Source organism: Oryctolagus cuniculus, chromosome 9 (assembly GCF_051225735.1).
Source record: "Oryctolagus cuniculus isolate XC-2025 breed Fujian yellow rabbit chromosome 9, ASM5122573v1, whole genome shotgun sequence".
In the NCBI taxonomy this organism is placed as follows: Eukaryota; Metazoa; Chordata; class Mammalia; order Lagomorpha; family Leporidae; genus Oryctolagus; species Oryctolagus cuniculus.
In genome coordinates, this window is record NC_142875.1 from 1,250,128 (window position 1) to 1,264,942 (window position 14,815).

The 14,815-nt window shown below is 51.1% G+C and overlaps 1 protein-coding gene across 9 annotated transcripts in view; it reads left to right on the forward strand.

The window, feature by feature from the left end:
- TUBGCP3 (tubulin gamma complex component 3) overlaps positions 1-9,267 on the forward strand; it is an 85,388-nt gene extending 76,121 nt beyond the window's left edge. For 7 of the 9 annotated variants that reach the window (XM_051841681.3, XM_089303375.1, XM_051841683.3 and 4 more), the window contains one exon: positions 8,190-9,267. In XM_051841681.3, the coding sequence (XP_051697641.3) occupies positions 8,190-8,348 (159 nt within the window). In that variant the 3' untranslated portion in view covers positions 8,349-9,267. The remainder of the gene's footprint in view (positions 1-8,189) is intronic. The other 2 variants (XR_007917722.3, XM_051841682.3) reach the window with 2 other exon arrangements.
- The last annotated feature ends 5,548 nt before the right edge of the window (positions 9,268-14,815 follow it).

Genomic DNA, 14,815 nt, shown 5'->3' on the forward strand with positions numbered 1-14,815 from the left:
ACAGGGAAATTGGTCCCTTTTGCAAGTAGCATACTCCCACAACACAAGTTTGGTAAATGGCCGTGATGACTGGTGTGAGTTCCATGCTGAAATACCCTTATTAGACAGATAGCGGTGCTTCCTGTAAGTTGTGTGTGCGGTACATACTCATGCAGATTTCTAGAGCGTGGATGCATAATGGTTAGTTCCACACTACTGAAATAATTAGATAGCTGTTCAGCTCGGAGGAAGAAGGTGTAATTTAAGCATTTGTCCATGTGCTCATTTCTAAGAGGCAGTAATCTTGTTTATGGTTACACATCTTCCTGGTGGAGTTCATGCGCTGTTTAGAAAGCCGTCTCAGTCAGCATCACCCAGTCTCACTGAAATTAAATCATCCCTCTCAGATTCCTTTTCCTTACCGTCAGAAGGCCTTTCTCTTCTGCAGTGCCGCGTACCGTGGCTGTAGCAGCTGTGTGTCCAGGGCCGACCCGTGCAGAGAACGTCCCCGGGGCTCCCGATGGTTGTCATCCCGTTGTGTGCCTTGACAGGAAGTCCCTGTCCCTGTCTCTGCAGTGTTGTCCGTCAGTGCTTTCTTCTCCAAACCCTGGACAGACACGTTCCCATCTGCAATGCGATGGGTTGCTAAAGGTGGGACCCTTCCTGCAGCATCTGCCCACCTCTGGCACACACCTGCTCGCCACTCTCCAGAGTCCGTCTGCCAGCTGTGCCCGCTGTGCTTGGTTCCTTCCCTTCTCTCTCTAGATTCGTCTGTTTGTTTGAAAGGGACACTAAGAGAGAGAACGATGATCTTCCACCCACTGGTCCTCCTCCCAGATGCCCACAACAGCTGGGGCTGGGCCAGGCTGAAGCCAGGAGCTGGGCTCCATGCTGGTCTCTCCCAGGGTAGCAGGGGCCCAGATACCTGGAGCCATCGTCATCTGCCTCCCAAGCGCATTAGCAGGGAATTGAATCAGAAACAGAGCAGCCAGGACTTGAACTGGTGCTCCGATCTGGGTGTGGTCATCCCAAGCCACAGCTTAACCCATAGCACTGCAGTGCCCACTCCTGTTCTTTTTTCCTTTCTTTTACTTAAGTTATTTAGTTTTTAATACTTAGGTGCCAGTATTGTGGCACAGCCGGCTAAGTCTCCGCTTGCCATGCTGACATCTCTCATTGGAGTGCTGGTTCGAGTCCCAGCTATTTCACTTCTAATCCAGCTCCCTGGTAACATGCCTGAGATAGCAGCGAAAGATGGCTCAAGTAATGTGGATTTACCTGTCTCCTCAAACATTTAACCTTTCTTTATGGTCAAAGTCCAAAATCACATCTTCTAGTTCTGCCTTTAAGTAGTGAAATATGCAGTGTACGAATGTTATCTGTAGTCACCACGATCCCCAGAACTTACTCTTGTCTTGTCATAACGCAGAACCTGTTCTTTCCCTTCCTCTCCCCAACCACTGGTAAATCACCATCTTTTTTTTTTTTTAAGATTTTTTAAAAAATTTATTTATTTGAGAAGTAGAGTTATAGACAGAGAGAGAGCGAGATAGAGAGAAAGGTCTTCCTTTTGCTGGTTCACTCCCCAAATGGCTGTAACGGCCGGAGCTGCGCCGATCCGAAGCCAGGAGCAGGTGCTTCTTCCTGGTCTCCCATGCGAGTGCATGGGCCCAAGCACTTGGGCCATCCTCCACTGCCTTCCCAGGCCACAGCAGAGAGCTGGATTGGACGAGGAGCAGCCGGGACTCGAACCGGCGCCCATATGGGATGCTGGTGCCTCAGGTGGAAGATTAACTGTGCCATGGAGCCGGCCCCACCATCATTTTTATGAAAAGATCTATGTATGTATGTATGTATGTATCTATCTATCTATCTGAAATGCAACGTTATAGAGAGGGAGAAGAAATGTGTGTAGGTGGGGTGGAAATCTTCCATCTGCTGGCTCACTCCCCAGATGGCCACAGTGGCTGGGGCTGGGCCAGGCTGAAGCCATGAACCTGGAACTCTGGGTCTCCCCTGCGGGTGGCAGGGCCCCAAACACTGTGCCATCCTCGGTGCCTTCCCAGGCACGTGAGTAGGGAGCTGGTGCAGAAGCAGGCAGCGCAGACTGCCACAGCACCAGCCCCCGCCATCCTGTTGTGCTCGGCCGCTCTCCGTGTTACTGTGGATGACGAGAGTTCACTTGGCGTTGTGGGCGGTGCTGGGATAAACCTGGGAATGCAGATGTGGTTTCCACAGCCTGGTTTCATTCCCCTTGGCTGAATCTCCACTGTCCTGTGGTAGTTCTGTGTCTCGTTTTTTGAGGAATCTTCATACACTTTTGCACGGTGGCTACACTAATTGATACTCCCAGCAGTGTCCAGGAGTTTGCCTCGTCCACATCCTGGCCGCCTTGTTTAGTCTTGTTAACAATAGCCGGTCTTACTGGGCTGGGGCGATCTCTTACTGGGCGCTGGGTGTGCGTCTCCCGGACAGCGGCGCTCAGCGTTTTGTGCTGAGCTACACTTCAGTTTCTGCTGCTGGATTGTCACCCTTTGTCAGGTACACAACTCAGAAATGCTCTCTGCTGTTCTCTGGTCACTCCGACTGCTTCCTTTGCTGCACGGAAGCTTGCTGGTTAATGGAATCCCAGTTGTCTGTTTTTAATTTGCTGCCTTGTTGTGGGGTCTGATACAGAAATACCTTTTTTGATTCCAACTTCCTGAAACTTCTCTTTCTTTCTTTCTTTTTTCTCTTTTTTAAAGATTTTATGTATTTATTTGAGAGGTAGACTTACAGACAGTGAGAGGAAGAGACAGACAGAGAGGTCTTCCTTCCGCTGGTTCACTCCCCAAATGGCCGCAGTGGCCGGAGCTGTGCCGACCCAAAACCAGGAGCCAGAAGCCTCCTCCCGGTCTCCCACGTGGGTGCAGGGGCCCAAGCACCCGGGCCATCCTCCACAGCTTTCCCAGGCCATAGCAGAGAGCTGGATTGGAAGTGGAGCAGCCGGGACTAGAACCGGCCCCCATATGGGATGCCGGCGCTTCAGGCCAGGGCGTTAACCCACTTGCCACAGCACCGGTCCCCTGAAACATTTCCTGTATGTTTTCTTATAGTAGTTTTAAAGTTTCAGGTCTTGGTCTTTAATTCATTTTGAGTTAATTTTTATTAATCTTTTTTGGAGTTTGTTTTTTTTATACATGAGGAGAAATCGGGGTATAGTTTCATTCTGCTGAAGACTGTCTTTTTTTTTTTTTTTTAAGATTTATTTATTTATTTGAAAGAGTTACACAGAAAGGAAAGGAGAGGCAGAGAGAGAGACAGAGGTCTTCCATCCGCTGGTTCACTCCCCAGTTGCCAACAATGGCCAGAGCTGTGCCGATCCGAAGCCAGGAGCCAGGAGCTTCTTCCAGGTCTCCCACGTGGGTGCAGGGGCCCAAGGACTTGGGCCGTCCTCTACTGCTATCTCAGGCCATCGCAGAGAGCTTTACCGGAAGTGGATCAGCGAGGATTGAAACTGACACCCATATGGGATGCCGGCACTGCAGGCGGCAGCTCTACCCGCCACGCCACAGCAGCGGCTCCGAGGACTATCCTTTTTCCCAGTGTGTTCCCAGTATTTCATTGTGGTTGGCTGAGATACAGGAGTTTACTTGGAGGGTCTCTTTATGCCATTGCTCTGTGTATCTGGTTGTATGCCGTGTTGCTTTAATTGCTTTTTTTGAAATAGTTTAAGAAGGATTGATGTTAATTTTTTAAATACTTGGTAGAATTCAGCAGTGAAGCTATCTGGTTGAGGCTTTGCTTTGACGGGAGAAGTCTTGTTGCTGATTCCGTCTCTGCTTGTCACTGTTCTGTGCGAGTCTTCTGGTAAGGCGTAGGTGTGTGTCCGGGGTTTGTTTCTTTCTTCTAAAGCTGATGAAATTTGTTGCTTCGTGGTTGCTGACGTTAATCTTCGGCAGTCCCTGTGCCTCCTGGTCAGCTGTGGTGTCTCTGTTCATCCCTGTTTTATCTGTGTGAATCTCCGGATTTTTCTTATTCTAGCTATAAAGTGTCAGTTTTATCTTGTTAAAGAATCAGCTCTTACTTCACTGCTTTTTGTTTTCTGTTTTTAGCTCTGTCATTAATCTGTACTAATTTTTACATCTGCTCATTTGGGTTGATCTTTCCTTCTTGTTCTGTGAGGTGCAGTGGTAGGTCACTTATTTGGGATATTTCTGCTTTTGTTGCAGGCACCGATTGCTATAAAATTCTCTCTAGCGCAGTACTGCTTTGCTGTTTCTCATAGATTTTTGGTATGTTGTGTTTCCATTTTGGTTTGTTTCAATAAATTTAAAAATTTGCCTCTGAATTTCTTATTTGATCCATTGATTATTCAGATACTAGTTGCTTGGTTCCCATGTATTTTTGTAGTTTTTCATTTCTGGTTTCTAGTTTTATTACATTTTCCTCAGTAAAGATGACAATGTAATAAAACTATGTGATTTCTGTTGCTAAATGTGAGGACTTGCGTTGTGCCTCCCGTGGGATCTCTCCCGGATGGTTCCTGTGCTGTTGAGAAGGGCTGACTGTATTCTACACTGCTGGGGGAACACCTGTAGGTGTGTATTAGGTCCAGTTCATCTAGGGTGTGCTGTCTTCTCTTGCTGTTTCTTTGCTGACTGTGAATGATCTGTCACTTTGAAGGATGCGGTGTTGGGGCCAGTGGTGTGGTGTGGTGAGCCAAGCTGCTGCCTGCAGCCCCCATCCCATATCAGAGCCCTGGTTTGAGTCCCAGCTGTCTTGCTTTTGATCCAACTCCCTTCTAATCCTCCTGGGAAGGCAGTGGGGATGGCCCAAGTACTTGGGCCCCTGCACCCATGTGGGAGACCTATGGGGTATTTCTGGCTCCTGGCTTTGGCCTCGAGCAGCCCAGGCTGTTGTGGCCATTTGGGGAGTGAACCAGTCGATGGAAAATCTCTTTCTCTCTCCCTCTTCCTCCTCATTCCCCACCTCCTTCCCTCCCTCCCTCCCTCCCTCCCTCTCTCTCTCTCTCTCTCCCTCTCTCCCTCCCTCTCTCTCTCCCTCTCTCCCTCCCTCCCTCTCTCTCTCTCTTTCTCTTTCTCTGTCTCAACCTCTCTCCCTTCCTCCCTCTCTGTCACTATGCTTTTCAAAATAATAAATCTTTTTCAAAAGTGAGATGTTAAAGGCCTCTAGTATTATTGTATTAGGATCTGTCTCCTTAGGTTTATTAATATTTGCTTTATATATTTGGGTGCTCTGATACTGGGCGCATATATATTTATAATGGTTGTCTCTTGCTGGATTGCTTCATCATTTTATAATAACATTCCTTGTCTCTTTTTACTGCTTTTGACTTAAATATTTATTTTATCTGACAGTAAACACAGCTGATCTTGCCATCCTTGGTGTTCATCTGCAAGGAATACCTTATCCCATTCTTTGGCTTTGACTTAAAGGAGAAGTGAGTTTCTTGTAAAGTACATATAGTTGAGTCTTGTTTTATTCTATCCATTTGGTCACTCTGTCTTTGGTCACTGGAGAATTTCAGCCATTTATATTTAAAGTAACTGTTGATAAGTAAGTCCTTACTGCCTTTTTGGTGCTTGTTAATTAATTATTTGATCACTCCTTTTCTTTATCCCTGACTTAAAACCATTTATGGTTAAGTGATTTTTTTTCTAGTAGTGTGGTTTGATTTATTATATAATTTTTGGTAAGTCTATTATGAATTTTTGCCTTGTAGTTACCATGAAACTTACAAAAAAACTTCTTTTGGTTATATCAAGTAGTTTTGAAATGACAAGAGCTTAACATTGATTATAAAAATAGAGAATTTGCCAGCGTTGTGGTGTAGAAGGTAAAGCCGCTGCCTGAAATGCTGGCATCCATATGGGTGCCAATTCGAGATCCGGCTGCTCCACTTCCAATCCACCTCCCTGCTAATGCACCTGGGAAAGCAGCAGAAGACGGTCCAGGTGCTTGGACTCCTGCACTCACGTGGGAGACCCAGAGGAAACTGGCTCTGACCTGGCTCAGCCCTGGTTGTTGTGGCCATTTGAGGAGAGAACCAGCAAATTGAAGATCCCTCTCTGTGTCTGTCTTCCTGTCTGTCTGTCTCTCTCTAACTCTGCCTTTCAAATAAATAAAGAAATATTTAACTAAAAAGAAACGAGAAAAGAGCTAAGAAATACTAGTTAAGAACGCTGCATATGCACTCCGTTCCTTCTCCTGTGAGTTTTGTCCCATTTGCCTGTTAGCGTTCTGATGTCTAGTCTTCACACTAAAGGTGTCAATGGTTTGCATACTCTGGTTCGTAGACTGGAGCATCCTGAACTTGCGTGCTCACTCCTACTCCAGTGACTTTCCCGTCTCCTAATCTTCTTATCTTTCTCCTCAGGTTGAAGAACTCCCTTTAGCGTTGTCCCGTAAGACAGCTGTGGCGGTGCGGTGCGTTCTGCCGCTGTTGTGTGGGGTGTGTGTCCCCTAGCGCCGGAGAGCAGCTCTGCTGGCTGCAGTCTTCCTGGCCCGTGAGGTCATTCTGCAGCTGTGCGGGATTTCTTCCTCGCGCTGCTTTGAGCGTCTTCCCCCAGCCTGGAAGAGCTCCATTGTGTCTTGGTTCAGATGTCCTTGGGTTGAGTCTGACTGGGGACTGTTGGCCTCTTTACCTGCTTAACTGTACCTCTCTCCAGGGTCATGTCTGTGCGTGTGCTTGCAGCCCTGTGACGTTCTCCGGTCGTCTGGTCTTGGCAGGCTGTCCTGTGACGTTCTCCGGTCGTCTGGTCTTGGCAGGCTGTCCTGTGTTTCTCCTAAGCCTTCCTCATGCTTGTTGATGCTTTTTCCTCCAAGTGAATTTTCGAGCTCACTGATTGTTCTGTGTGATCGGTTCTCGTGATGCCTCTGTCGTGTTTTTAATTTTCACGTACTTTACAGTTGCAGGATTTTTTTAAAAGATATTTATTTATTTGAAAGAGTTACAGAGAGAGGTACAGCGAGAGAGAAAGAGAGGTAGAGCACGAGAGAGGTCTAGCAGATGGTGGGTCACTCCCCAGGTGACCACAGCAGCCAGAGCTGAGCTGATCGGAAGCCAGGAGCCAGGAGCTTTGTCCGGGTCTCCTACGTGGGTGCGGGGCCCAAGCACTTGGGCCGTCTTCCGCTGCTTTCCCAGGCCATAGCAGAGAGCTGGATTGGAAGTAGAGCAGCTGGGACTTGAACCCGCGCCCAAATGCGATGCAGACACTGCAGGCTGGGGCTTTAACCCGTTGTGTCTCAGTGCCAGCCCCGAGGGATTTTTTGGTTGATTTATGTTAGTTCCATCTTTCAAGTCCGTTAGAATATTAAATCATTTCTCTCTTTTATCTTGAAGTTCATTGAGTTTCCTTAAAGCAGCTATTTTGAAATCCTCATGCAATCATTTGAAAATTTCAGTTGACCTGTTGCATGAATTGCTGTTGACCTTGACGTCTCTCTGGGGCGGGGATGCCAGAGCGTTGCCAGCGTCTTACTCTGCCCTCCGTGCGTTCATTATTCTGACCAAAGCGAGGACAGGGCTGACAGCAGCAGTGAAGACGCTGGCGAGGTTGCCGTGGATGTGGCGTCCGGTGACCTCTCCGTGGACAAAAAGTTGGCAGGGCAGCCGGAATGTATGGAGATGAGCGGCAGCCACCTGGGCTGGAGCCGCCTGCTGGCAGCAGGGTGGGGACTTGACAGGAGGGAGCTTGTCCTCAGGCCGTGACTCTGAACCCTGCATTGAACGGTCACTCTCACGCTAAGATCTGGGTGCACTTCTGCATGAAGTGACTGTGGCGACGCCGTGCCCGGCCTTGCGCGCAGGGGCTGCAGCTGCATTCACAGCACAGGCATGGATGGCACTGAAAGGCCGTGGTCCATCTTCCATGGCCTCGTGTGTGCTGTCAGCCCGTGAGCCTGGGAAGCCCTTCACAGGAAGCGTGGCGCTGAGCTCTGTGAGCAGAACCCAAGGGTGGCTGCTCTGGTGTCTGGCTTCGCTGCTCGCTCATTCTCGTAGAACTTGGGGCAGAAAGGAAATAGCTGTGGGCCAGTTGCTTTGAAGTGAGATGTTTTCATTGCTTGTTTGTATCCGTGACGACGTTTTCTCTTCCTGACCTGGGCTCAGGTACCCAGCGCCTGCCCTGTGGGGGTCCATGTGGAGCTGCCGGGGCCGTTTGTGGTGGCTCTTGCTGAAGTGGGTGTTTTGTTCCTGTTCTGTGCAGGGCATCGTGCAGCAGTTTCTGGTGTCACTGACAACCAGCTCTGATGAAAGCCTCCGTTTTCTGAGCTTCCGGTTGGACTTTAACGAGCACTATAAAGCCCGAGAGCCCAGGCTGCGCGTGTCTCTGGGCAGCAGAGGGCGGCGCGGTTCGCACACGTGAAGCCCGTCGTCCCAAGGAGCTGCAAGTGCGCTGCCATTTCTAGCAATGTCGGACGTAAGAGTTCACACACAGACCCTCCAGGCACCTGGCATGCTGCAGGTGCCCCCGTTTCTGCCCACGCGTGCTGCAGCGTCCGTGGTGTCGCACGTCGGAGCAGACTGTCCTGATACCGCGGAGATGAGCAGCCGGGTGCCCTGTGCGCGTCCGTTACAGCTGAACCACAGCCCGGCTTGTTGAGGCTTCTCAGCCCTGTGATGCAGTTCATATTTGTCACTTTTTAAGAATACCTGTTTCTTTTAGAGAAGATTAGGGGATAGGATGTTCATCTGTTAAGATGGTAATGTCATTGCTATTTTTTTAACATCCTCTTTAAGACAATTTTTGTTAATGTAATCAAAATGTAAGAAAATGTCCTTACTAAGAAAATAGAGAGAGCATTTTATTTTAGTTTTTTAGTGTTGTAAAATATTAACCTGTATAAGAACCTTTGTATCTTAATGTACCTTACATATGTTTATTCTTATTTTCTCTTCTTCCGAAGTTTACATTTTATATTTAATTTACTATTTCAGATAACTTCTAAAGAGTCTAGGGAAAAGGATGAGCTATGCAGAGTGAAATCCTTCAGCTGTGCAGCCCACGTTCCTTGACACCGTCAGCTGGAGCAGGGGGAACATGAGTGGCCCCCAGTGAATGGAATCTTTATTTTCAAAGCTGTTGATAAGCATCAGAGAGAAATGGACTTGGATAATGCAGATCCCCTTTTCCTTGCCTATTTTTTCATTGTAAATATTTATATCAACATCCAGACAGATGTTGGGGGAAGTGTTTTTGTAAAAATATCATACAGGTCACATAAATCTGCCTTTACTATGTTCCATAACTGAACACCTAGAGAATTAAAAACGATTCTCTTCCAGCTGCGTCTGTGGTTTCTGGAGTGCGCTGTGAGGAGGTGAGTGACTCGGGGCCGGGTCTGGGGGAGGGTGCTGGAAGCTGACGTCCTGGGCGGCAGCACGTGGATTCTTCTCTTGGCAAACCAGGAGGTCGGGCCGTGTGCAGTTCAGTGTGGAAGCAAAAGGGGTCCTGCACTCGGTGCTGATGGGACACATCCTGTCAGTCCCATCTGACTCCTGGGGCTATGGGTTCCCGCCATCAGTCCTGTGTCCCACATGTGACTCCCGTGGCTGTGGGTCCTGCCATCAGTCCTGTACCCCATGTGTGACTCCCGTGGCTGTGGGTCCCGCCATCAGTCCTGTACCCCACATGTGGCTCCTGGGGCTGTGGGTTCCCCCATCAGCCCTGTGACCCCACGTGTGTCCCCTGGGGCTGTGGGTCCTGCCATCAGTCCTGTGATACCCCCCATGTGACTCCCATGGCTGTGGGTTCCCCCATCAGTCCTGTGACCCCACATGTGACTCCCGTGGCTGTGGGTCCTGCCATCAGTCCTGTGTCCCACATGTGACTCCTGGGACTGTGGGTTCCCGCCATCAGCCATGTGACCCGGCGTGGGTTTTCACTGTCCAGCCCTGTGACCCCACGTATGACTCCTGGGGCTGTGGGTTCCCACCATCAGTCCTGTGTCCCACATGTGTCCCCTGTGGCTGTGGGTTCCCGCCATCAGTCCTGTGTCCCACATGTGACTCCTGGGGCTGTGGGTTCTCACTGTCCAGCCCTGTGACCCCATGTGTGTTCCTGGGGCTGTGGGTTCCTGTCGTCGTGAGAGGGCAGCCAGGCGTCCTAACAGTGCAGGAGGGAATCCGTGGCAAGGGCAGACATTCTGAAGAGCACAGGTTTATTCCATGTTCATCTAAAGCCTCGCAACATGAGGAATCGGAAGCCGGCGCCCCTATCCTGTGTGTGGTGCCTCCGAGAAGTGTCCCCAGGCCCCTGGACTGAATGCCGCCCCAGGTCCAGGGGTGAAAACTCCATTTGAGGTTGGGAGTCGTGAGCAGCTCACACTTGGGGTGGCGGCCTGGTTGCACAGACGAACGAGGCCTGGGGATGGCGCCGTGAACAGACGGTCAGGCCTGGCCAGGAGCCAGGTTCTCGCGACCTGTGGGTGCTGCAGAGTGGCGAGCCTGTGGTGGCCCCGAGGGTGGTACATCCTTACCCGTACAGTGTAACTCATCCCAGCTCAGGGGTGGCGCAGAGTGCACGCAGCATGCGTGGGTCTGGCAGTGAAGGGAATGCCTGTGTTCTGGTCGGGGTGCGCCTTGGTCCTGGTATCCGGGGGGCCACATCCTGCTGCTGTCACTGAGCAGACCACCTCCCCACCCAGGAGCCAGTGGGTGGAAGGGCGGGTCTTCCCTGTGTCTTGTTTCATCTACAGGCTCACCAGGAGCAGGCTGACTCCTGGCTTTCCTGGCCTCCTTGTCATAGGCAGGATTCATGGCATCAGGGCTCACAAGTCCCTGAGGAAAAGTGCGTCTTCCCGACATAACACGTATAGGAATGAAGGGCACGCCAACCTGAAATTCCATTACTAGAAGGCTTTATCACGTAGCCACAGTCCCTCAGGCCGCACAGGCGCCGAGGTCGGAGCTGGTGAATGGGCCAGGAGCTACACCTGTGGCATCCCCGTTGTGGCTGGATCCAGGGTGAACGCCAGCGAGACTTGTGGCTGCAGTGTCTGACTTTTGTACTTGAGCCATAGACAGTGAGTTCAGGTCCCTGTGACCAGCACCTGCCGAGCACGAGAGGCCAGCTCTGTGTCCCTCCAGGAAGTTTAGATGCAAGACAGATGTTCAGAATTCAGGAATAGTGTGTATTTAGAGGAAGCAAGGTTGAATGAGTGTCACTCAGTATGTAAGTGCTAAGGAGAGCCAGGATATTTCTCTGGGTCACGTGGACTAGGTTGGGCCACAGCCTGTTGGCCTTTGACCTTGTGTTGAGGTAGTGACCCATCAGGTGCGCATGGGGGTCTGTTCTAGAGCTCTCACCTTGGTCAGCAGGACCACGCGTGGCCAGTTTCACAGTCATTCCACCTTTAGAGGGTGCATTCTGAACAGCCTGCCGTGCGCTGTGCTTAGTGGACTGTTGGATCCTAGAAGGGAAGTCATTTGTTGATGTTTTCACTTCCTAGAGAGTGTGTGTTCTCACTGTGTAGGCTTTCAGACCTGTTGGCGTTAGTTTTTACATAGGTGCCTTTGCAAGTGTTTGAGTAATCATTTTTGAGTTATGTTTGTTTTGTTCTTAGTATCGCATGCTTTTCTCTCTTTCAATCTCACATGAACCAAGATTTGTTTATAGTTCAGGTTTTTTAAGAATTATCTCACTTTTGGGGGCAGCGATGTGGCGTAGTGAGTAGAGCCACACCCTGTGACACTGGTATCCTGTGTTGTTCCCGGTTCGAATCCCAGCTGCTCCACTTCTGCTCCAGCTCCCTGGTAATGGCCTGAGAAAAGCCGTGGAAGATGCCCTGGTGCTTGGGCCTCTGCCACCCACATGGGAGACCGGATGAAGCTCCTGGCTTTGGCCTGGCCCAGTGCTGCCTGTTTTGGCCTTCTGGGAAGTAGACTAGCAGATAGAAGATTCTCTCTCTCTCTCTCTCTCTCTCTCTCTCTCCCCCCCCCCCCCTTCTCTCTCTGTAACTCTGACTTACAAAATAAATAAAATCTTAAAAAAATTTATCTCACTCTTGGTGTTATCATTTTACGATAGATGCAGTTTTTTCTATATTCATGAATTATTATCTTAAAGTTAATACTTTACTCTTTCAGTTTATTTCAAGAATGCTGATTGAATTCAGTTTCCCAAGTTGTTAATTTCCCAACTAGTATGTAATTTGTTGACTCTGGGGATGGTTACACCTTCTGAATTGCTAGCATGTTTGCCTTTGTTTTCTTCAATTAGTAAAAAAGCCGCTATTGGTTTTACTTGAGAGACACACAGAAGACTCCCACCCATTGCTCGCTCTCCAAGTGCCCAGAAAGCCGGAGCTGGACCAGCGCCGGGCTGGGAGCTGGGACTCAGGCCAGTCTCCTGCACGGGTAGCAGGCGCCCACCTCGGGAGCCGTCACCAGTGCCTCCCAGATCTGAACCCGGGCCAGGACTCAACCCCAGCCATTGTAAGAAGGAGCCCCCCATGGAAACACCGCACAGAGGAGTGTCTGTGGCAGCCTCACTCGTCAGGTGTGGCTTTTTGTGTTCTTAGGCATGGATTCAAACGGTTTTTGCACACAAACTTTTCCCTGTGTTTTTCCACAGACTTTTCCACATGGTTGATGCAGTCTGATGGATGTTGGTGGTGTGTACACCTGGGAAGCCATGAGCTCTTCCCACCCCCAAGTTCCCTTCTCAGCCCTGTTCCTCCGTCACCACTAGTCACGGGTCCCTGTGCCCACCACCCTGCCCCACAGGCACAGTCACGTCATCCCTAGGCTTTATGTGTGGTTTGTGTAAGTAGCCTCACCACCAACCACGGTTCTGTCCCGAGTTTTCCATGCTGTTCCCTGTCGGAGCTTACTGTGCTGTTTTTTTTTTTTTTTTTCTTAAATATTTATTTATTTGAAATGCAGAGAGGGAGAGAGAGAGAGAGAGAAAGTCTTCCGTACACTAGTCTCTCTACACTAGTTCACTCCCCAGATGGCTGCAAACGGCCAGCACTAGACTGATCTGAAGCCAGGAGCCAGGAGCTTCTGGGTCTCCCACGTGGGTGCAGGGACCCAAGGGCTTGGACCATCTGCTTTCCCAAGCCATGGCAGAGCTGGATCTGAAATGGAGCAGCTGGGACTGGAACCGGCGCCCATGTGGCAGTGCAGGTGGTGGCTTTACCCGCTACGCCACAGCGCCGCCCAACTCTTTGCTCCCTTCCCTGTTTCTGAGCCGTCCTTCCGGTGATAAATTACAATTTCCCACCCATCTTCCTGCAGGGGACTGCTGGGATTGCTCCCGGATTCGACTGCTGTGAGTAAAGCTGCTGTGAATGCAGGGGTCCCTCAAGAAATCCACAGAAAATGGGATTGTAAAGTTTATTTTGGTGGTGCAGCATGGTGTGTTCTCCGGGTGTCTGTCCTGTGGTGCAGCGTGGTGTGTTCTCCCGGGTGTCTGTCCTGTGGTACAGCGTGGTGTGTTCTCCCGGGTGTCTGTCCTGTGGTGCAGCGTGGTGTGTTCTCCCGGGTGTCTGTCCTGTGGTGCAGCGTGGTGTGTTCTCCCGGGTGTCTGTCCTGTGGTACAGCGTGGTGTGTTCTCCTGGGTGTCTCCTGTGGTACAGCGTGGTGTGTTCTCCCGGGTGTCTGTCCTGTGGTACAGCGTGGTGTGTTCTCCCGGGTGTCTCCTGTGGTACAGCGTGGTGTGTTCTCCTGGGTGTCTCCTGTGGTACAGCGTGGTGTGTTCTCCCGGGTGTCTGTCCTGTGGTGCAGCGTGGTGTGTTCTCCCGGGTGTCTGTCCTGTGGTGCAGTGTGGTGTGTTCTCCCGGGTGTCTGTCCTGTGGTACAGCATGGTGTGTTCTCCCGGGTGTCTGTCCTGTGGGGCAGTGTGGTGTTCTCCCGGGTGTCTGTCCTGTGGTGCAGCGTGGTGTGTTCTCCCGGGTGTCTGTCCTGTGGTGCAGCGTGGTGTGTTCTCCCGGGTGTCTGTCCTGTGGTACAGCATGGTGTGTTCTCCTGGGTGTCTGTCCTGTGGTACAGCATGGTGTGTTCTCCCGGGTGTCTGTCCTGTGGTGCAGCGTGGTGTGTTCTCCCGGGTGTCTGTCCTGTGGTACAGCGTGGTGTGTTCTCCCGGGTGTGTGTCCTGTGGTACAGCGTGGTGTGTTCTCCCGGGTGTCTGTCCTGTGGTACAGCATGGTGTGTTCTCCCGGGTGTCTGTCCTGTGGTGCAGTGTGGTGTGTTCTCCCGGGTGTCTGTCCTGTGGTACAGCATGGTGTGTTCTCCCGGGTGTCTGTCCTGTGGGGCAGTGTGGTGTTCTCCCGGGTGTCTGTCCTGTGGTGCAGCGTGGTGTGTTCTCCCGGGTGTCTGTCCTGTGGTGCAGCGTGGTGTGTTCTCCCGGGTGTCTGTCCTGTGGTACAGCGTGGTGTGTTCTCCTGGGTGTCTCCTGTGGTGCAGCGTGGTGTGTTCTCCCGGGTGTCTGTCCTGTGGTACAGCATGGTGTGTTCTCCTGGGTGTCTGTCCTGTGGGGCAGTGTGGTGTTCTCCCGGGTGTCTGTCCTGTGGTGCAGTGTGGTGTGTTCTCCCGGGTGTCTGTCCTGTGGGGCAGTGTGGTGTGTTCTCCCGGGTGTCTCCTGTGGTACAGCGTGGTGTGTTCTCCCGGGTGTCTGTCCTGTGGTACAGTGTGGTGTGTTCTCCCGGGTGTCTGTCCTGTGGTACAGCGTGGTGTGTTCTCCCGGGTGTCTGTCCTGTGGTGCAGTGTGGTGTGTTCTCCCGGGTGTCTGTCCTGTGGTACAGCGTGGTGTGTTCTCCCGGGTGTCTCCTGTGGTGCAGCGTGGTGTGTTCTCCCGGGTGTCTGTCCTGTGGTGCAGCGTGGTGTGTTCTC